The sequence below is a fragment of the Neolamprologus multifasciatus genome, chromosome 7, assembly GCF_963576455.1.
Source record: "Neolamprologus multifasciatus chromosome 7, fNeoMul1.2, whole genome shotgun sequence".
NCBI classification, from domain to species: Eukaryota; Metazoa; Chordata; class Actinopteri; order Cichliformes; family Cichlidae; genus Neolamprologus; species Neolamprologus multifasciatus.
In genome coordinates, this window is record NC_140445.1 from 40,192,181 (window position 1) to 40,214,612 (window position 22,432).

The 22,432-nt window shown below is 41.7% G+C and overlaps 2 protein-coding genes across 6 annotated transcripts; one reads left to right on the plus strand and one right to left on the minus strand.

Moving 5' to 3' along the window:
- The first annotated feature begins 1,050 nt into the window (after nucleotides 1-1,050).
- On the plus strand, nucleotides 1,051-13,063 carry pisd (phosphatidylserine decarboxylase). 5 transcript variants are annotated; one of them, XM_085169203.1, is made up of 10 exons: nucleotides 1,051-1,328; nucleotides 1,488-1,593; nucleotides 1,928-1,962; nucleotides 2,068-2,204; nucleotides 7,442-7,576; nucleotides 7,663-7,764; nucleotides 10,955-11,078; nucleotides 11,805-11,954; nucleotides 12,033-12,193; nucleotides 12,382-13,063. In XM_085169203.1, the coding sequence occupies exons 1-10, from the start codon at nucleotides 1,262-1,264 to the stop codon at nucleotides 12,619-12,621; spliced, it is 1,257 nt and encodes a 418-aa protein (XP_085025329.1). In that variant the 5' UTR covers nucleotides 1,051-1,261; the 3' UTR covers nucleotides 12,622-13,063. The 5 variants fall into 5 exon arrangements, with proteins under 5 accessions (XP_085025329.1, XP_085025330.1, XP_085025332.1 ...); XM_085169206.1 differs by lacking the exon at nucleotides 1,051-1,328 and adding an exon at nucleotides 6,848-6,992 and having other exon boundaries at nucleotides 1,508-1,724; XM_085169204.1 differs by having other exon boundaries at nucleotides 1,065-1,593.
- A 1,070-nt stretch (nucleotides 13,064-14,133) lies between these two features.
- Nucleotides 14,134-20,198, minus strand: rnf224 (ring finger protein 224). The gene is made up of 2 exons (XM_085169211.1): nucleotides 19,473-20,198; nucleotides 14,134-19,170 (listed from the first exon to the last, which is right to left on the minus strand). Exons 1-2 carry the CDS (start codon nucleotides 19,851-19,853, stop codon nucleotides 18,847-18,849), a joined length of 705 nt encoding a protein of 234 aa, XP_085025337.1. The 5' UTR covers nucleotides 19,854-20,198; the 3' UTR covers nucleotides 14,134-18,846.
- Nucleotides 20,199-22,432: the final 2,234 nt, after the last annotated feature.

Genomic DNA, 22,432 nt, shown 5'->3' on the forward strand with positions numbered 1-22,432 from the left:
CCCATAGTATATACAGTATTCTGAAGAAGGTCTAAAATGTCACTGTGTGTGCGTGCATGTGTGTGTTTTATGTATATGGATTTTTTAAAATAATTACTCATGATATAACATTGTCCAGACATGCCTGGTAAGGACATGATGAGGAAACAGTAGGAGCTGTGTGAGGCTACTAAAGGCAGTGCTATAACATTTTTCTGTCATCATTTTATTATAGATTAAGTGCAAGAGTTGTTAGGTGTGGATAATTAGATTACAGTTTATTGCAATATCAAGTTGTGCCTTGTTCTCACATAGACAGCAAATGGAGAGTGATATATGAAATGATGGGATGGAAGGAAGAAGAGAAGCAAAGAGTGATTCACAGGCAGAGCCTAAATTATTTCTCACAGTTTTTTGTTGCCTTATGGTTCCAAGCGCTGTCACCAATCTTTGCATTTTGTCATTATCTCATGATACTTGTTTAATCAGCTACCATCTCTCCTATGGACTTTTTAATGTCTACAGTCTCAGATCAGATCAGCACAGCCCTGCCCTCCTGCACTATCAGCAGCAGGAGCAGCAGAAACCCCTCAACAGCAACATTGTACCCATCAGGTAAAACATCGGCTACGTTTGCTTTGCCTTGTCGCCACCTCACAACAGTGATATAGTATAATGCAATCCCATATTAGATTATTGATGAATGTGTGTTGTTATTCAGCCTGGTTCAATGTGCCCCTTTTTAACATTGAGCACCCGCCCCTTTAAACGTCTCTGCACGGCCCTGCCCAGGCCGTATGTTTGATACCACTGTTTCCTTCTTTGTATCTACTCAGATTTTCACAAACAAGTAATTAAAATTGACAGTTTTCATAAACTCTCAAGGTCTCACACCAAATAATAACCAGATAATCAATAATCCTCAGTCTGTTTACACTGATTATGTTGTTGGCTGGTTGCTAGTTAAGATTTTCACTGATTTCACACCAATAATAAACTACACCTTCACACCACGTGACTCACACCATGTCACTTCGATAAGACATCAGGAGGCTGAGGGTTAACGTCACTGATCCGCCGATTCTCTAAACATTAAAGCCCCTCAGAGGTTTCTGGCTTACTTCCTGTCTATGGATGAACCGCAGCAGTGTGAATCTTAATCCACCGTGGTGCTGCTAGAGTGAGCAGGTGTCGAGCTGTGGGCTCAGTTTGACCTTCTGTGGGCGGTCGGTGAGTACGAGCAGGTGGAGAGGGGGGCGTTTTGAAGGCGGAGCTGTAGTGGATGAAGAGCCCGCTGACATATCTGTCCCAGCTGTTCCAGGTGATCGGGAGACCCGTTTGCTCTTTAGGTGAAGTAGTAGGGTCCAGAGAGGGAGCATGTTTGGCTATCAGGATGTTACGTAATTGAACAATAATTACATCTTAAAATCAATAAATCGTCAATGATCGTTTAAGCTTTTTAATCAAGAATAAACCGAAATACTTGTGTTTCCTCATGTGGGACAAAGGGGGAGCGGGGCTTCGTTCCAGTAGTGCTCTTACGCACGACGTCATACGTCACGTCCGGAAACACAAGATGGCGGCGGCCTTTCGGAGGGTATGGAGCAGCGGCAGGTATTTATCTGTTCTTCATCTCAGCTGTTTATAAAGGAAGAGCCGAAGAAGCTTTTTGGACTACGACGACCTGGATGACTGAGAACCTTCACACACATACATTCTTTTTAAGCTTTTCAGTGTCGCTTTCGGTAATGAGTCATTAACCATTCAGCATCTTTGTTTTCTGAAACTCAGAGAGATCAGAATTTTAAGTGTCTCGTTCATTTAAAGCCACTGAACGTCTCAGGTGTCCACTAGGGGCGATACCTGTGCTCTCTGACGCTGAACGTCGCAGGTATTGATCACTGATGTGATCTGACTGATCAGTTTGAGTGTCCTTCCTGTTTTTCAGAGTTTTCTCTCTGAGCTGCAGACGCTTCAGCACAGGTGAGCCCCCCACCCCAAAACTGGAGAAGACAGAGCTCTTCAGCTGTTGTTTGTTTGTGGATGATGTAATCTCTGTAGTCCAATCGGCTCTCGTTGTCTCTTCAGGACGTGGTCTTCTGCCGGGCCCCCGGCCCCTGCCCTTCCTATTGGTGACTGGTGGTGGTTACCTTGGTTACAAGCAGTACCAGAAGTGGGGCCAGGGGGAGGATGGAGCCCCGCCCCCTGTGGCTACACCCACACAGGTAAAGTGAAAACTTTCTCTGATGTCTCCTCACTTGCCTTGTAACACTGAGCACGTGCAGTCAGACTCACAATGAACGCGGCGTTTGTAGCTCTCGTTTCGGTGATTGGTCGGTGGCAGCATTGGAAAAATTGTCTCTGCGAAGTAAAATTGAGACGTTCGGCTGTCAGGTGGAAGATGCTGATTCTCGTCATCAGAAACAAAATGCTTGAAATGTTTCGAGTTTCTCCCCAAATAAATCGACTCAATAAAATCTGTTCGCCTCATTTCAAAGAAAAAACTCAGAAACACTCACGTTCAGGACGACCTACTCACGCAACGTTTAAACAACACACAGATATTTAAACATTTCTGTGACAGCGGCGACAGGAAGCATTGGGCTCATATTGATTGAGCTCCTCGATGATTGAAACAATTTAAAAAAAAAAAAATTTAATTCACAGAAAAATGAAAATCTTGAACAGGAAACAAACCAAATGTACAGGAAGCACTTTCTTGGGCCTTCGGTTTGTTCCAAACTTTATTTACAGTCAGAGCGTCGGTTCATTGATTATGTTTACAGAAGAAAGAAGCCTTTTATTTTTACAGTAACTGAAGAAGATAAAATTACGTTTTTGATTATTTACGTGATTTTAAACACAAACGTATAGATTCATGGGCCTGAGGGGGGCCCTGTGGGTCCATGGTTTGATTTCCTGCTCTCCTGGTCTGCATGGCAGAGTCCTCGGGTCAAAGCTGAGCCCCAAATTTCCCCTACGGTGAATCAGAGTGAACCTGTAAATGGACTCATTCTTACACATTCTTACACTCTCTCTCTCAGTTTTTATTGCCACTAGTCATTTTAAAGCTCTTAAAAAACCTTACGTTGTAACTACAATGTCTGTGTGTGTGAGACTGTGTTTAGATTGTCTCTCTGTTTAAAATCATATCCAAACGCAGGGGGTTTGTGGAGCCGTGACAGAAACGATTAAACACTGAAATGTGTCAGTCAGAAGGCCAGCTGTGTCAGCAGCTGAGGATAGGTCAAAGGTTGCTGTGAGATGAAACGTGGTGTGATGGCGGTCAGTGTTACACAACAGTCAGTTATCAGTTATTACAGGGAATCAATCAGAGGACACAAACAGCCCATAAACCCTTCCTCCTTCTCCCACTCTGAGCTTAAACTGGACTGTCACCTGTTCGACTGACTCCTCCCCCTCTGAACCGCTGACATTATGCCCTCCTCCTCCTATTCATCACTGTAGTTACCGAGTTTAAATAATGAAATACTAGTTTTGATCTCATGCGTCAGTAACACCTCACCTGTGCTTGAAGGCTCAGAGTGATGATGTAATGATGATGCGATTCTGCTGAGTTTCTTTAAAAGTTACTCTGTGATGACAGAAGGCAGACGAGCTATTGATTATTGACAGTTGATCTATAAGTTTGTGCTTTAACTAACCATTGGCTGATAGAACAGGACACCTCACTTCCTGTTAAGATCAGCTAACCCACAGGTGTCGAACTTCAGGCCTCAAAGGCCGGAGTCCTGCAGGTTTTAGTTGTCCTTGATCCATCGCAGCTGATTTAAATGGCTAAATTACCTCCTGTCTTGAAGTTCTCCAAATCCCTGGTAATGAACTAATCATTTGATTCAGGTGTGTTGACCCAGAGTGATATCTAAAACATGCAGGACACCGACCCTTGAGGCCTGTAGTTCGACACCCCTGAGCTAACCTGTCACGCCTGCCTCACCTGGAAGCTGCCACATTCACCTTTTAAAAAAACAAAAAACAAAACAACAACCTCAACATATGGTGACATCACAGCAGGTCAGCTGGTTGGTTGGTTATCTGGGTGAAAGGTGATCTTATGTCACACAGCTTGGTCACTCAGGCAGGCCCCGCCCCTCTCCTCACGGTTGTCTTGCTCTGATTGGTTGGCCTGTGACTGGCACAAAAGTCTTTATTTGCAGGTTTAATGATCAGAAGGCTTTTTTCACTTCTGCTTTAAAAAGAAAAACACAATAATTTTAATACTTTTTTATCAGAGAATAAAATAATTAAATAATACTGACAAAATACATTTTAATAATAATAATAATAATAATGGATTGCATCTATAAAGCACTTTTCTAGACCCCCAAAGCGCTTTACAATGCCACTATTCATTCACTCTCACATTCACACACTGGTGGAGGCAGCTACAGTTGTAGACTGTCAGAAGTAAGGCTGCCATATTGCACCATTGGTAGGCGGTAGGTGAAGTGTCTTGCCCAAGGACACAAAGACCAAGATAGACAGAGCAGGGGATCGAACCGGTAACCTTCCGGTTACAAGATGAGCTTTATTTATAAACTCTTCATAAAGTGTTGAAATACAAATTTATTTCAATTATTTTATTTGTTTTGGTGCAGATTTGTAATTTAAAATAAATAAATAATTGAAATAATAGTTTTAATAATTAAATAATAATTTCATTCTAAACACTCATTTAAAATAATAAAATTTGATCAATAATTTAACAATGGCTGTTTCTTTTAAAAAAAATTTTTTTTTTAAATCTTTAATTAATTTAAATTTTATCCTCAACAAAAGTATTTTAACCATTTTTTCTGTTTTAATTCCTCAAACAAAAATTACAGGGAGGAGAAATAAAACAAAACATACTTTTAATTTTTGACTGTTTATAATCTGCATGAGTGTTTTCCAAAATAAAAATGATTTTAACCCTGAGAATAAAAAAGAAAAGCTTTTATTTAAGGTTCAGTGTGATCAGTAATTAATGATTGACAGTTTCTTCCTCCTTCATGCTATTAATAAACAGAGGAGGAGCTGTTCAGCGTTATGCCCTCCTCCTCCTCCTCTTCTATGCGTTCCTCCGTCTCCCTCTCATTTCTCCGTCTGCTCTCCACGGACACTCCTCTTTCTCTCTCTCCTCTTTAACTCTTCGTCATCCTGATGTGTCGTCGGCCGGTTCGCTCTCCTGCGACGGCGTCTTCACCCAACGCTCGTTCATGGTGAGGTTTTTCTCTGGTCGCCGTGGCGACAGGAGGCGTGGTGAGAGTGCCCTGCTGCGGCAGGTGAGGCGGCAGAGGCGAACTCCCAAAGGAGAGAGCGAGAAAGATGGAGGAGGGCAAGGAGTGAGGAGGAGAACGACAGCACGATTCAGGTGGGAGAGGAAGGACAGAAAAACTTTGTTTACACAAACAGTGAGTACAGTTTCATTTAGAAGCACATCAGGAAGGGACAGAGGTGGGATGCCGCTCAAAGTTTAAAATTTAACGAATCAGATCCACAGATCAGGAAGTGCAGGTAATACTCGGGCCACTGTCTTCACAGGGTCAGAATTAATCCGACGGTTGATGTTATTCCAGGACTCGCGAAGTAGAGGTGATCTCTGAATTTTTATGGTTTTCATGGTCAAAATATGAGGCCCAAAGAGACGTTAGTGCAGGTGAGAGAGGCCATCATTGATCTGAAACGCCAAAATATAGCAGTCACAGAGCAGAAACTTTTTATCAGTGTCCCAATCAATAAACTCGATCACTGTTAAAAAATAATGAATCACTGATCAGCTCAGCAACAGACCTGAGAGAGCAGAGGGCACTGAAGGTGATAACAAAATTATTTGCATGTTCATGTGCAACATCAGAAGTCTCTGTGAGGTGAAAATCTGTGATCAAGAGACGCCGCTTACTAACCTCACTCAGGAAGATCTGACTTTAAAACATCTGAAAAATGATCTTTAGACAGACAAACAAGATGAAGCTGAACCAGAATGATGGGAGAGAAAAGTCCGAGAGCTGATCTCAGGCCAGTGTTTCAGTAATTAAAACTGAAGGCAGAGAGAAGAAGCCAGCTGAAGGAGGAGACACAGCAGTCTGTGGGTTCTTCAACAGTCAAACTGTTCTTACATTTAAATGTTGTTGACATGTCCAAATACTTTTGACCCTCTGAAAACAAAGGACTCTCAAGAGTCTCAGGTGTGAAAGAAGTGTGTGTGTGTGTGTGTGTGTGTGTGTGTTAAAGAGGATTTGTGTGTGTGTGTTGCAGCAGGATTAGCATCAGTGGTTATCTCTAACTGGGTTTGCAGGTTAGCACAGGATCAAATGGAAAGAGGCTAACACACTAAGCTAGGCTAAAGCTAAAATAGCTGACCTGCTAAGCAAGCAGTCACCGTAGAAACCCCCCTTCCCAAACGCTCTCACGCACATTCATTGCTTACTTTCTCTCACCCACTCGCTCATTCACTTGCTCTCACTCACACACGTTGTGTCTCTCTCTCTCACACACACACACACACACACACACACACACACACTCTGTCAGACTCTATCCAGGTGAGCACCTTGAATCTTATTGGCTGAAGAATATAAACATAAATGGCATCACTCCAGCTGCTGAGAGTTTATTTTGGGGGAGTTAATGACATCATGACATCAGACTGTGACATCAGTCTCCATCCCTGTTAGCATTCTTTTAGTGTTCTTATCTTTTAGCGTCTGCTCCTCCTCTGCCTCTCCCCACGCACAAGCCCCACCTTCTCCTCACCTGCCTACGCCCGCCTGTTTACATGACTTGGACTCATCAGCTGTTCTGGTTTATTTTTTTCTTGTATTTGAAAAATATTCATGTTCACGTTAAATCTCGTTATTATAATCAGGCTTCAGGTCCCTCGTTTGGCTCTCCGTCGCCGTCTGAGCGCGCTCAAGGGTGGCGTGAGTCGCCCCGCCGCATGGCGCCACCGGCCAATCTCCTTCCTGTGCTATATCCTGTCTGTGAGCACTCTGCGGCCACTGGCCTGCCGGGTAAGAAGCCTCTGATTGGTTGAAGTGCAAGGCGGGCAGCAGCCATATTCGTACATCCTGCTTCACATCCTTTCCTGTCTCCTCTGATCAATATCTGATCAATCAACCAGTTAATGCAGTGACGCAACATTTCCTGTCTGCATTTTGAAAATGAAAGCGTGAAACAATCAGAAGCAGAAACACAAACAGAACACCTTATTGATCACTGATAACAAACTTATTGATCTGTCCCATCGATTGGATTCAGTTACCCTAAAAATCTGTTGGACATCTAAACTCCCTGTAGTCCCCTACCCCTATTTATCTGTTCTCTTCTTACCCACGACTCCCCCAAAACTCCTCCTTTACTTTCTCTCTTTTTACTCCAGTCTATAGAATGACTCTTCATTAGTCATTTTATCCACTCATGTAAATAAATTCAAAGGTGTAGCTGCTGTTTCCCCCTACAGGTGGCATTGTACCGTTCCTTCCCTACTCGACTGCTCTCTCGGGCGTGGGGTCGTCTGAATGGGGTGGAGCTCCCCACCTGGCTTCGCAAACCCATCTACTCCCTGTATATCTGGACCTTTGGCGTGAACATGCAGGTCAGGACATGCTCAGCTTGTTTATTTGGCCATCTTGTTTTCTTTATTACTATTAAATAAAGTTTGTTCCTCTGTTTGTCCACCAGGAGGCAGCGGTGGAGGATTTACATCATTACAGAAATCTAGGAGAATTTTTCAGGCGACGCCTTAAACCTGCAGTCCGACCACTCTGCGCCTTCTCCTGCCTGGTAACCTGCTCCTCCTGCTTAGACAGGGTCTAAACTGGGAGATAAACATGGTTAAACTGAGAGATAGCGTTGCTGTGCCTCAGGAAAGTATCAAGAGAGCTTCAGTTGTTGCGCATGTTGTCATGTTACAGCCCTATTCTGAAATTCATTTTACATATATTACCCCAGAATGACGAAGTGAAAACAGTTGGCTTAAAATTATTGCAAATTTATTTAAAAAAAATGTAGCATATACATAAGTATTCAAAGCCTTTTCCACGAGACTCAAAATTGAATTCAGGTGCTTCCTGTTTCCACCGATCATCGGTCACATGTTTCTACAGCTTGACTGGAGTCCACCTGTGGTAAATTCAGTAGAGTGGACATGATTTGGAAAGGCACACACCTGACTATAAGGTACCAGCTGAGTACTGTGAGTACATGTCAGAGCACAATCCAAGCCAGGAAGTCTAAGGAACTGTCTGTAGACCTCTGAGGCAGGATTGCATAGAGACACAGATCTACTGAAGGGTACAGGAAAGGTCTCCATGAGCACACAGGCCTCCATCATCAAGTTTGACACCAACAGGGCTCTTCCTAGAACTGGGCGCCGAGCCAATCTGAGCGATCAGGGTAGAAGGACCTCAGAGGTGACCGAGAGCATTGCTCTGTGGAAAGAGGAGAACGTTCCAGAAAGACAACCATTTCTGCAGCACTCCACTAATCAGGCCTGTATGCTAGAGCAGGCAGACTGAAGCCACTCCTCAGTAAAAAGCACATGACAGCCTGCATGGAGTTTGCCAAAAGGCACCTGAAGGACTTTCAGACCATGGAACCAAAATTATCTGATCTGATGACACAAAGATGGAACTCTTTGGCCTGAATGTGTCATGTCTGGAGGAAACCAGGCATCGCTCATCACCTGACCAGTACCATCCCTATAGAGAAGCAAGGTGGTGGCAGCATCATGCTGTGGAGATGTTCTTTTGCAGCAGTAACTGGGAGACTAGTCAGGGTAGAGGGCAAGATGAATGCAGCAATGCACAGAGTCAACAACCTGCTCCAGAGTGCTCTGGACCTTGGACTCAGGGGTGGGGGGAAAATCTTCATCTAACACCAACAGGACAACGACCTTCAACACACAGCTGAGATAACAAAGGATAGGCTTCTGCAGGACCATGCTGTGAATGTCCTCAAGAGGCCCAGACAGAGACCAGCCTTGAACCCGATTAAACATCTCTGGAGAAATCTGAAGATTTCTATGCACTGATGTTCCTCATCCAGCCTGATGGAGCTCGAGAGGTTCTGCAAAGAAGAATGGGAGAAACTGCCCAAAAATAGGCATGACAAGCTGGACCCATCCGATATACAGTATCTGTATCGCTGCCATCCTGACCTAAATTACTGGATCGGATATCGGGGTAGAAATAAAAAATGTAATCTGATCCATTAAATATCACAGAAGCACCTAACAAAACTTGCAACATGGCGTAACCCAGGTAGTGACCTTAGCACATCGGAGCAGTATGCGTCATGTGATAGTGTGGCTCTGTTGTGTGCGAGACCTGTCGGCGGTCTGGAGTTCACACTGAAAGCATTTGGAGCCTCGCTACGTGCTGCCAAACCAGGTGTTGTGCCAAGGTAGGTATCCCCGACAAAATTTGTTCCCCCTGTGTCGCGAGCATTCGCTGGGCACGGAGTGCGGATCTAGTTTACTCCACTTTCATTACAGACAATTAGACGTGGAAGTAGTGATGTTTTAGTTTTGTGAAAAAGTGAAAAATGAGTGTCGTTAGATTACCATTTAGCATGAGGGTTATAATATATTTATTATTCTCACGTGGTATCAGACAGGATTATTTTAACAAATGAAGGATATTTTGCCTGATAATTATTTTTATCGTCCTATAACTTTGCAGGTTTTAGCTCTTTATACAGTAAAGTTTCAGGAGTCATTATAAGAAGTGTTTGTGAACTAAAAATGAACAATGTGAGATACTGTTTGTTTGTGATTTGGAGAGCCCAGCGTGATGCAGGGGAAACTAATTCTGTCAGAGATACCTACCTTGGCACGACACATGGCTAAACAGTTTCGTGGTTCAGAGAAAAAAAAAACTATGAAAAACACTTTTTTTTCATACTTGTTTTAAGTTTTTTGTAGAATTTGCACAAATTTCAGTCTCAGGTTAAATGTCAGAGAAACAGCTTACACTGACTTGATAAAAGATGAGTGTTGTGAGAGGCCGTGTTTGCATTTTTTTGCACTGCTTTCCACTCTGGATGTCTATTTATTGTTAAGCCCTAAGTATAAAAGGGTCCATTCTACAACCTGAAGTTGTTGAGTATAAACATTATTTTGTGCTGATATTGCACTTCTTTTTTTCAGAAACAAAGAGTTTTTGAAATCTGCATAAAATTGCATTTTAAATTACTTTTTGAATGTTACTTTATATACTTTGATTTAAAAAGATCAGTATTGCTAAACTGAAATATTTTTGGGTGCAGTGTATCTTTTGCAGACAAGTGTAATAGAGTGTTTTGGGGTTTTTTTTGTTTTTTTTGTTTTTTTAAATTTTGGTATGAACTTATACAAAATGCAGCAAGACATTTAAAAACAAAAGGTTTTATTTATTATAAAATAGACTATCGGATTCATATCGGTAGATATCCAAATTTGTGGTATTGGTATCAGACATAAAAAAGTAGTATTATTGTATCTCCATCTCTATATTATTGTAGCGTCTAACTTACAATATGGAGCGCCTTTAGATGACCTTTGTTGTGATTTGGCGCTGTATAAATAAAAGTGAACTGAATTAATAAATAAATGCTGTTGATGCTTGATACTTGTTATATTTGTGTTTTTTACTTTTTAATAATAAAAATAATTTCAGCAAACATTTCCCTTTGTCAATGTGGGCTATTGTGTATAGAATTTTTAGGTGAAAAATTAATTGAATTAATTTTGGGAATAGAGCTGTAACATGACAACATGTGCAACTAGTGAAACTCTGTGAATCATTAAAGATCAATACATTTTGTGATGGAAAATCAATTCTATCGCCCAGTTTAACTGAAGCTAATCTGAAAGATACTGGGAGACGAAGTTAAACTTGGAGCTAGACCAGGGGTTAACCTGTGAGATAATATTAAACTAGGCAATTAAACTTGGGGGTTAACCTGGTTGTTTGGGGTCTCCGGCCTCTTCCAGACCTCTCCGGCTGATGGAAGGATCCTCCACTTTGGTCGCGTAAAGAACTCAGAGGTGGAGCAGGTGAAGGGGGTCACCTACAGTCTGGAACATTTTCTCGGACCACAAAAGAGGCAGTGCAAAGGTAAGACCAGACCGCCTCCATGTAACGGTGACCATATGTACAACTCACGTAGTGTAGTTTTGTAACACTAACGTCAGATATATTTTATGTCATGTAATATACCCAATAAAACATTGCATCAAAATATATTAATGTGCAAGAATACATGGCAAATGAAAGTACTTTTATTTTCCCCTCCACAAAGTCTAATAAAATGAAAAGAGGGATCATGTGGGACCCTATGAAGGCTCAAAAACTAGTGGAAAAAATAAGGAATCATTAATAAATAATAATAAATAAAATAATGGAACTGGGAACTTCTTCGGCCCACCTGTCCACACAACTCTCCAGGTCCAGGCATCACTGAAAAAAAGGAAGAGCCGTCATTACACAGATGAGCAGCCTAGCCAAAGACCACGCCCTGCCACAAAGACCACACCCTGCCACAATGACCAGCTGACTTTAAAGTTTTTATGATTTCTCTTGGAAATGACATTTGTTTACCATGCAGGTGAAAATCCCCTGAGGTGTTGTAGGTTTGAGAACCTGCTGAGTTTTATATTAAGCAGGTTTGATAGAACTAAGATACAGCGACTCTCTGTGAACTACACCTGATTGCACGTGTGTGACTCCTCGTCTCCTGACTTAGGTTTGACACTTTGCAGTCACACCTGTTGAATCCCTGCGGGCATCTTTGAGGTTTGTTTGTTGTTTACCTGTTTAACCCCGGCTTCTCTCCGTCCTCAGACTCCTCATCGTCCTCCTCCTTCAGGGACAACCTCCTCTCGTCTCCCGACAGCGACCTTTTCCACGTTGTCATTTACCTGGCTCCAGGTGACTACCACTGCTTCCATTCGCCCACAGACTGGAGGGTGGAGCTTCGGCGTCACTTTCCAGGTGAGAGTGTGTTCACCTGTGCAGCCATGTGGTCTTTGCGCCCCCACCCTGACCCGCCTGTGTGTCCTTCCTCGTTAGGCTCGTTAATGTCGGTGAACCCAGGCGTCGCTCGTTGGATCAAAGAGCTCTTTTGCCTTAACGAGCGTGTGGTTCTCACCGGCCAATGGCAGCAAGGCTTCTTCTCATTAACGGCGGTCGGTGCCACGAACGTCGGTTCAATCAGAATTTACTTTGACCAGGTGACGTTACTTTGTGTTCCTGTGGATTTTCTGAACGTGTGCGAACGAATGTTCTTTTTGTTTTGTTTTTTTTGTTTTGATCAGTTCTTGTTGGTCTTTCTTATTTCTTTCACTCTGTATAGTGAAATATTGATTAACTGATTGACGATTGATGGTTGGTTTTAACACCTTCTGTTTTAAATGCTCAGGAGCTTCAGACCAACACACCTCGTTACAGTAAAGGCTCCTTTCATGATCACAGCTACATTGCTGACCAGACGGTGAAGTTTGCTGGTGAAGGGGGCGTGGCCTTACAGAAGGGGGAGTCGGTCGGGGAGTTTAACCTGGGCTCCACCATCGTTCTGCTTTTCGAGGCCCCCAAAGACTTCAGCTTCAACCTGCAGCCTGGCCAACGAATCAGAGTGGGAGAAGGCCTCGGCAACCTCTAATTGGATGATTTACAGGCTCAGGGGGCAGGGCCTGATCAGAGACAGATTTTAAGAGAGGAGTTTTAGGAATTCTGGGTATTTTTCTCTGCGGAGGACTCGAAATGGATGCTTATCACAACAAGCACTCAGACTCCCAGAACGCCTTGTGCCCGTGAGCGGGAAATGCCAAACCCCTCCCACTCTGTCCCTCTCAGAGACTCGACCAGCAGCTGAACACATTTCTGTTTGAATGTTTCAAACTTTATTGCTCACAGGTTTTTGTTAGCATCAGCTAGCTCACATCTGATTGGAGGCCAGTGATTGGTTGAAGGGTTATTATTATTAATTTGTCTCATTAATCTTGTTTTTTTTTTTTTGTGGGATTTAAATGTGACACCTCCTCCATTTTCTCTGCTTTTGTAAAAGATCTAATTATGAATAAAGTTTTTTTTTTCTTTTTAAATAGACTGCACGCACATTCCTGTTTCTAACCTTCCAGTGGTCGCAGTGGCAGAGTTGTGTGAGAGTGTGGCAGCAATTGGATAGTGTCCCTTCAGTCAGTGGAGAGCCTGCCGAGCTGTGACGGCAAAGTCAAACTAAAAATTTATCTTTATTAAATAAAAATGTACAGAATTTATTTACTCATTTTTTTATTTTCATCTGAAAGGTTAAAAAAAATGAAGGCAGCAGAAATGTTTTGGGAACGTTTGTCACACCTTATCTTAAAGCTCAGGTAAAACTTGTTCACAGTTGGTCCTAATTCCTGATCAGTGGCAGAAGTCAGCTGCAACAGTGTGGTATTAATGGAAGGTGTGTCTGTAATATCAGATTGATGTTGATGTTAAGAGACAGAAATAAAGAGAGATGATGAGTTTTAGGCTAACATATAAAGGCTAACACATTTATAAAATACAGCGAGGGCCTGAGCTTCCTACCAACTTCTCAGCTGCCCAAACTTTTATTTACTTTGTATTATTAGACTTCTTTTGTGTCTATTATTAGACTCTGAATTACTGTCGAATATTTTGTCACATTCACTTTTTTATTTATTGTTTTTTGGGGGTGGGGGTAGATATGTTTAAAAAAATCACAGTGCACTGGTCAGTTTAGAGATATACAGCTTTTTTAAATACCAATTTTCATACCAGAATCCATTTATTTTCTTTTACTTTGTCATTGTCCAATTGGAAGATGAAGCTTTGCCCCAGTCCAAGGTGCAAAGAACTCTGGAGCAGGTTGTCATCAGGGATGACTCGCTGTATTTATCTTTCCCTCCATCCTGACTAGTCTTCCAGTTCCTGCTGCTGAAAAACATTTCCACAGCATGATGCACCACCGCTTGGTTTGTACTCATAGTGACACTATCAACCATGGGACAATAGTCAAGTCAAGTTGAGTTTTATTGTCAACCCAATAATATACACTCAAACATACAGTGGGATAAAATATCGTCCTCCTCGATCAAAGGTGCAAAGTGTAAAAAATCTGAAAAAATTTGAATATACATACATATACAACTATACAGAAATAAGATAAACTAAGAGTACAACACTATTGTACTTAAATAGAAAAGAACAGGAATAAATAAATACAATACACAGAGTCGAATAGTGCAACTATTGGAAGTGAGAAGAGAGTGTTATATAAAGTGTTATGTAGTCCAAGAAGTGTGTGGAGAAGAGAGTCCAGTGTGGAGGAGCCGGAAAGCTATTGGACAATCTCGCCGACCTGCTCCTGATAGTTCAGAGTCCACTTCCGGATGATGATGCTGACCTGCATCAACACACCTGAATCAAATGATTAGCTCATTACCAGGCCTCTGGAGAACTTCAATACATGTTGAGGAGGTAATTTAGCCATTTGAATCAGCTGTGATGGATCAAGGACACATCTAAAACCTGCAGGACACCAGCCCTCGAGGCCTGGAGTTCGACACTTGTGTGCTAGTGGCTTATGAATGCAGCATGAGGTGTATCCCATAGACTGGGTAGAGCGTTGCAGAGACAGGTGTGTGCCTTTCCAAATCATGCCCAGTCAAGTGAACTTACCACAGATGGAGTTAATCAAGGAAACATCTGACAGACGATCAGTGGAAACCTGAGCTCTTTGACATTATGAATAGAATAAGTGAAGGAGTTTAAGTATTTTGGGGTCTTGTTCATTAGTGAGGGGAGAGGGAAGGCAGATGCATTTAGATTTTGTCTCTCTGACATAAAATTCCATGACTAACAGGCTTTTGAAAGACCAATACAAAGAGAAGTGCAGTAAGTCATGGAGTCCAAGGCTTCATCCATGTCAATAAGAATTAAGAAAGCAGTTACATTACTGTGCAATATCCTAAAACCAGACTGGGAAGGAGATGTAGTATTTTCATCCAGGTAACTCTTAAGCTGATTATATACCAGCCTTTCAAGAACCTCAGCTGAGACACAGTAATGGGAGTACGAAGGCGCAATTCCACATCTCCAGTAATGTATTCTGTTGTATGGAAAATTTAAAAAATAAAAATTTGGCTTAGCTATGATACTTGCAGCCAGGCCCAAGAAGAAAGGAGACAGACTGTCCGGACAGGTTGACTTTTTAGTGTTGAGGTTCTTCAAAGCCTTTTCTTCCATAAAAGGTTTAAAGGAAAAAGTATTAGTTATCAGGGCACTGCTAGCAAAGTTGTATGCAAGAATTTTCCCATCCGATACTGTGCTAAACAAAGAACAAGAAGCAATAAAGTGTTTGTTAAAACAATTGAACATTTCAGTTTTGTCTGACACAGGAGTGGAGTCAATAATGAAGTGAGGAGGTAGCTCAGAGGAATGAGAGCTGGCAGAGACTTTATAGTTTGCCAAAATCTCCGGTCATCAGTGGTTAAGGTCAAAAAGTAGTCACATTTGGCCGTCCCGATGGAGGGAGTAAACCGATTACCCAACTGATGAGTCAGACTTTATCGTCCAGGCCAGGTTTCTCTGGTTCGCTTATCATGTGTCATGTGACCTGAAAGTCAGCTGACACAAGTTGCGTGTGGGTGTTGAAGCGCTTGGGAAGGGATCTCAAAACTGTGTTGTAGGTGGTTGACAGTTGTTGTCGTAAGCCATTCCCTGTGTTCAATATCGGCCATTCACGCCTCATCAATTTATTTTTCTTTCTTTCTTTCTTTCTTTCTTTCTTTCTTTCTTTCTTTCTTTCTTTCTTTCTTTCTTTCTTTCTTTCTTTAATGCTTTGCTCTATCATCCTGCATTTTTACTGATTTGGTTCACACCATGCTTGACAAAAACATGGATGGTGTATTAGTAGCTCCATTTAAACACAAGCAGGTGTCTGTCTGAGAAAAAAACCCCACTTTATTAATAAAAGATATGTTGGTGTACAGCTGTCGTGCACTTTCATCATTTTGTAGGACATGTGTTCAATAGCACACTTTCCTGTACAATCAGACTCCCATCAGAATATAGACTACTGTTCAAAAGTTTGGACACACCTTCTCATTCAATGCTTTTTCTTTATTTTACTACTTTCTACATTATAGATACAAACTGAATAAAATCTAATATATGAAGATATATGGAATTATGTAGCAAAGAAAACATTGATAAATAACTCTAAATATGTTTTATATTTTAGATTCCTGAAAGTAGCCACCCCCTGCTTTGTTGACAGCACTACAAACCCTTCCCTTTTCTCAATGAGCTTCATGATGTAGTCACCTGAAATGGTTTTCACAACACAGGTGTCTTGTCAGGGTTCATCTGTGGAATTTCTTGCCTTCTTAATGGGGTTGGGGTCCCAACCCCATTACCCCCGTTGTTGTGCAGAAGTGAGGTTGCTACACAGCTGACAGCCCTATTTGACAACTGTTAGAATTCATATTATGACAAGAACCAATCAGCAAAGTAAAGAGAAATGACAGCCCATCATTACTTGGAGAACTGAAGGTCAGTCAGTCTGGAAAATCGCTAAAACTTTGAATGTGTCCCCAAGTGCAGTCACAAAAACCATTAAGCTGTATAATGAAACTGGCTCACATGAGGACCGCCCCAGGGAAAGGAAGACAAAGAGTCACCCCTGCTGCTGAGGATAAATTCCTCTGAGTCACTGGCCTCAGAAATCACAAGTTAACAGCACCTCAGATTAGAGCCCAGATAAATCCATATAAATGCCACACAGAGTTCCAGTAGCAGACTCATCTCTACATCAACTGTTCAGAGGAGACTGCAGGAACCACTACTAAGGAAAAGCAACAAGCAGAAGAGATTTGTTTGGGTCAAGAAACACAAGGAAAGGACATTAGACCAGTGGAAATCTGTGCTTTGATCTAATGAGTCCAAATTTGAGATCTTTGATTCCATCCACTGTGTCTTTGTGCGACACAGAAAATCTGAATGGATGCGCTCTACATGCACGGTTCCCACAATGAAGCATGGAGAAGGTGTGATGGTGCTTTGCTGGTGACAATGTTGTGGATTTATTCAAAATTGAAGGCACATTGAACCAGCAGAATCCTGCAGCGACATACCATCCAGTTTGCCTTTAGTTATACCATCATTTATTTTTCAACATGACAATGAACACAAACACACCTCAGGCACTTCTCACTGAATGCCTTCAGTTAGAATCTACAATGTAAATAGTTGTAAAAATAAAGAAAAAACATTAAATGAGAAGGTGTGTCCAAACTGCAAGTGTACATGAATGTGTAAAATAGATTAAGTAAAGTTTGTGTGTCTGTGTGTGTGTGTGGATGCTTTCCTTTCTTGTTTAGGAATACAGTCTCTCAGACATGTGCTCACTTTCACCTCATGAAAGTTTCTTTCTTAGGAGTTGATCAGCTGATAGGTTTGCAGCACCATTACAGCCCCACCCAGTGGAAGAACACAGCCATTACCACCAATCAGAAGACACTTTAAATATGCCTGTGTAGGTTCTCAGTCATCCAGGTCATCGTAGTTTAAGGAACTTGGAAACAAAGCAACTGGACAGGAAGGGAAGGCTCCTTAGAAGACCCTGTGAAACATAGTGGGTCAGCTATTAATTATCTGCAGCTGTATATCAGGCAATCCTTACAGATGCATACAATCAGAAATCTTCATTTCTTCAGTGACTTTAAACAAGACAAAGTTCTAAACTTTTTTTTAAACCTCAGAAACTCTAACCTTCTCTGGGAAGATCTTTTTACCCCAATCACGGATTATTATCATTAGATGGCAGATGTTAATTTGCTGTTTTACTAAAACGTCTGAGGTTGTTTATAGCTTATCTAACCTTTTTGAAATATGCTGACATCAAATTCTAAAAAAGCAACATATCTTTTCACGTTTCATGTGTTCTCAGTAAAATAAAAGCATTCGATGATTGGCAGATCATTGCATTCTGCTTTTATTTACATTTTACAGAGCTCCATTCTTTTTAGTAACTACCAGGTCAAACAGCAGAGACAGGTCTATACTTTCATAGTCACTATCCATCCATCCATTCATCAATCCATCATCATCCATCATCCTCTCAGCCATTCTCTATCCATACTTTTACTGCTTGTCTAGTTTGGGGTCCTGGGTAAGCTGGAGTCTAAGCACCCTAATATAAGGGTGAGGGAAGATCACAGGTTAGTGATTCATGCATTTCAATTCAATCCAGTTCAATTCAATGTAACTTTTTTTCAAGGTGCTTTATATTGTAAGGTAAAGAGACTCTACAACACTACAGAGAAAACAAAGAAAAGCCAACAATCATATGACCTGCTATAAGCGATCAGAAACTGTAACAGGTGATTTCCAGCCTTAAACATAAGGTTTAAGGAGCTCTTCATGCACCAACTTGCATCAGTAAACTTTTACATCCATAGGTACCCAGGGTGTCCCTGAGGTCATCTAATCAGGGCCTACTGGCTGTGCATCATACAAGGCTGAGTCAGAGCTTTTGCAATAGTGGCCCCCAGACTCTGGAACGCTCTCCCCCCCCCCCCCCCCCCCCCCCCCCGAGGTTCAGATCTGTAGACTAAAAGTCACTTTTAAAACACAGCTAAAAAGTCATTTCTTAGGTTTGTGTTTATGGTTAACTCTTTTTCATGTTCTGGTATTTTGTTATGAAGCACTTGTTACCTAGTTACCAAGGTAATTAAATTATCTTTAGTTCTTGTTTACCTCTTCACTGGAAATGGTCAAAATATCCTGGTTAAATTGCATTAAGGAGGAACTCAGGGACCAATAAAGACTGAACTAAACTTCCATCATTGATTCCTTCTAGCCCCACCCATTGTTGTTAGCCCCGCCCTGGGCAACAGAACCAGCAGCACAACCAATAGGAAAGTGGTGGACAGCAGTTGCCATAGTGATGGAAGCGGGGCTCAGCCAGCCCTCCGTGCGACCAACCATCATCCACAGCCTCCTTCCCCAGCCACAGCTTCCCGTCCTGGGCTGCGTCTGCTGCTGACAGGCCCTCTCTGCGACCGGAGCTCCAGGAGGAGGAGGAGGAGGAGGTGCAGGCCTTCACTCCCAGGAAGATGGCCAGGTCCAGGTCCAGAGCTGCGGCGCCTCCTCTGGGTGAAGGCGTGTTCTGTCGGCACTGAGGACACGGGATCCACACCTGTGGAGCACAGGGGAGTGACTACAGACACACAACTTCTGTACCTGACCCCTCAACTTTAGGTCTGTCTGATTAACCCCTCATCTGTGATTTGGCAGAGGGGACTGATCACTAATCAAAAAGTTATCAACACTGCCCTACCCTAACTGCTCACCCCTGACCTCTCAAGTGTGTCAGACATCACTTGTGGACACAGCTCATAGTCTTTACTGCTGCTGCTCACATTTGCATGCCTTTTACTCTTAATCCACGTCCTTCACTTCTCACAGACTCAGATAAGTGTCTGTGATGTCATCAGTCACCTGTTCGTTGATGACTGTGTTCAGTCTCTTCAGACACGCCTGGCAGAAGGTGTGGCCACAGTGTAGTCGCCTAGGCAGCCGCTTTGCCAGGTCGTAGCTTCCGAAACACACAATGCACACCAGATCCTGCCTCCTCAGTGACATCATTGTCTCCAAGGCAACAGAGGCTGGAGGAGGGGGAAGAGGCTGACAGGTGACTTCTTCCTCCTCATCTTCTTTTCTGTCATCAGACATTTTGATCTGATTGGACAAGAAGAAAAGACCATCCATATTAAACCAATCACAGAATCCACCTGAGCCTCCAATGTTAGGAAGGTTACTTTTGAAATATATTCCACTACAGATTACAGAATACATGCCCCAAAATGTATTTTGTAACATATTCCGTTACGTTACTCAATGAGTGTAACGTATTCTGAATACTTTGGATTACCTAATATATTATCATGCTTTTTACAACTACATGAATGTGATTTATTACTTTTACTGAAGGTTATTCGCCATACCAATACCAACTAGATTTTTAAATCTTAATATAAATGAGTAACAGTAGGGTGGACATTAGGTAAGGCTGCACTTTATGCACCGATCTCGTATAGAAAACTATTCCGCGCGAATATAGAACAGGTCCGCGGCTCTGAACCATAAAGGCATAAAACCGTAAAGAGATCTCTGGCTAATACGTTGGGTTCCGTGTCGGGCTCGTAGCCGAAAACTGGATTTACTTTGTTGTCATATATCTATATATATATATATATATATATATATATATATATATATATATATAAAATATTTACATGCTTCCATCTCCCGTTTCTGGTCAGTGACATCTCTTACTTTTCGACTCTTTTTCTCCCTCCTCGTGCTCCCAGACATATACGGGTATGGCAGTCCATTCTCCCTGCAGCACGGACTACACTGCCCATGAGGCTACATTCTTTAGGGCTGTGCCTGTGACACTCTGCCCATTGCATTCATATTAAATCATTTTTGTGAATAATTTTTTAAAAAATATTTCTTCACGTCATTATGCGGGCCGCAAGTAGAGGTGACATGGGCCGCGAGATTGAGACACAGACATGAGAGCCTCTTAATGCGTGTTTTGTTTGGGTTTCCACTGGCGTGGACACCAAAAATATAGAGTTCATAACCTTATGAAACAGGGAAATACCGCCGTGTAATCCATTCATTTCAACAAAGTAACTGTATTCTGAATACCATCGTTTAAAACTGTAACTGTAAGGGAATACAGTTACTCATATTTTGTATTTTAAATAGGTAGCGGCAGTACACGTATTCCGTTACTCCCCAACACTGTGGGCCTAAGAAACACCTGATTTACACCAAAACATGAAGTGTTTGATCTTTCACATACCCTGGATGTTTTCTGATAACTCACTGAAAGAAGCTAACAGTGCATTCTGGGTACTTTAAAGTTTGAATCACTGTTATGCCCTCTGACCTCTGGTTGTTTCAGATGTGCAACAACTGAACCATATTCTGCTTGTGTTTTGTTGTCTGAGAGGTGTCCATTTGGTTCCTATATGATGATGAAGTGTTAGTGTTTAGTTACAATTATCTGTCATGGCCCTAGGTATGGGACCCAGGGTTTATATGTTTTCTGGTTTCTGAATATTCATTTATTTAGCATTGTTCATGGTGTAGTCTTTGCATTTCTAGTTTCTTGGCTATTTTCTGTAGTTTCTAGGATTTAAATTTTCTTCGGTACCTCTTCTGGGTTCCACGTGTCATGTCTAGTCCCCCATATCTCTATGTTCATGCATCTCCTGTGTCCAGACAGCGTTCTCGTTCTGTCTCCCTAGTCAGTTATGTTCTCATGTCTGTTTCTTCCCCAGTCATAGCGTCAAGTCCGCATCTTAGTGTGTGTCTCATATTTCCTGTTTTATTTTGACAGTTCTGAGTCCTGCATTCAGTTTTGCTTCCTCCCTGTCTGCTTATGTTAGATCTCTACTGCTGTGTTCCCCATGTGGTTCTACTTCCCTCGCTACCCCTCTGTGTATTTAAGCCCTTTGTCTTCCTCTGCTTGTTGTTGTGTTGTCCCACTAGCTGTGTGTTTCTCGGCTCCCTAGTTTATTCCCAGTTGTTTATTTCTGAGTATTTGGTTTAGGGCTGGGCAAAACGATTATTTTCCTAATTGATTAATCTAGCAATTCATTTTTTGATGCATCGATTAATCTAATGATTAATTTTTCAATCCGATTTGATTCGATTATTTCCATATTTTCTGACTTTTATAGCAATTTCACATTTACTAATTTATGTATATCAATGAAAAACACAAATTTCTTCATTTGAAGACCTTTTAATAAAAAAATAAAACAGTAGAATAGCAGAATAAATAAAGTTGTAGAGGTCGTACAATCAATACACTAGAGATAGCATTTAACAAGAAATGAAATGTGCAAACATATATAAAATTAAGGAAAGGTTAACAAAACATTTCCAATAAATAGCAACAATGGTGTCTAAACAAACAAAATGTAACATTCACTTTGCTCTCTGCAAAAAAAAAGAAAAAAAAAAAAAAAGAAGAATTATTGTGCACAGTGGCGGTCCTAGCCTGTTTGGCGCCCTGGGCAAACACCCCCTCTGGCGCCCCCCTCACACACACACACACACACACACACACACACACACACACACACGAAGAGAGAGACAGAGTATGCATTGTATGCAAACGTTGTATGCAAACGGCTACTAAACAGACATCATAATTCGTCATACAATGAGAACAGGACAAATCAACAATTGACACTGACTAATTAATATTATATTATTGTATAGAGATTGAAAATGTGACGTCATTCAAGGGTAAAACCGCAAAGAATTCTGGGAACTCGTGGCAAGAGGTACTAGCGCACACAGGCTTTCAATTGAAATCAGTTACACAGCGATAAAAAGAAACACAAAAAACTGTCAAGAAGCTGTTGTATTATTAA

What these genes read in the sequence shown, in the direction of transcription:
- pisd (XM_085169202.1), top strand. Translation starts at nt 4,992, where the DNA reads ATGCTATTAATAAACAGAGGAGGAGCTGTTCAGCGTTATGCCCTCCTC. An exon ending in TGCGGCCACTGGCCTGCCGG is followed by an intron (nt 6,993 to 7,441) that starts GTAAGAAGCCTC and finishes TTCCCCCTACAG; the next exon opens with GTGGCATTGTACCGTTCCTT. An exon ending in TCAGAATTTACTTTGACCAG is followed by an intron (nt 12,194 to 12,381) that starts GTGACGTTACTT and finishes TTAAATGCTCAG; the next exon opens with GAGCTTCAGACCAACACACC.
- rnf224 (XM_085169211.1), bottom strand. Translation starts at nt 19,853, where the DNA reads ATGTTACAAAATACATTTTGGGGCATGTATTCTGTAATCTGTAGTGGA. An exon ending in ACACAGTCATCAACGAACAG is followed by an intron (nt 19,171 to 19,472) that starts GTGACTGATGAC and finishes TGTGCTCCACAG; the next exon opens with GTGTGGATCCCGTGTCCTCA.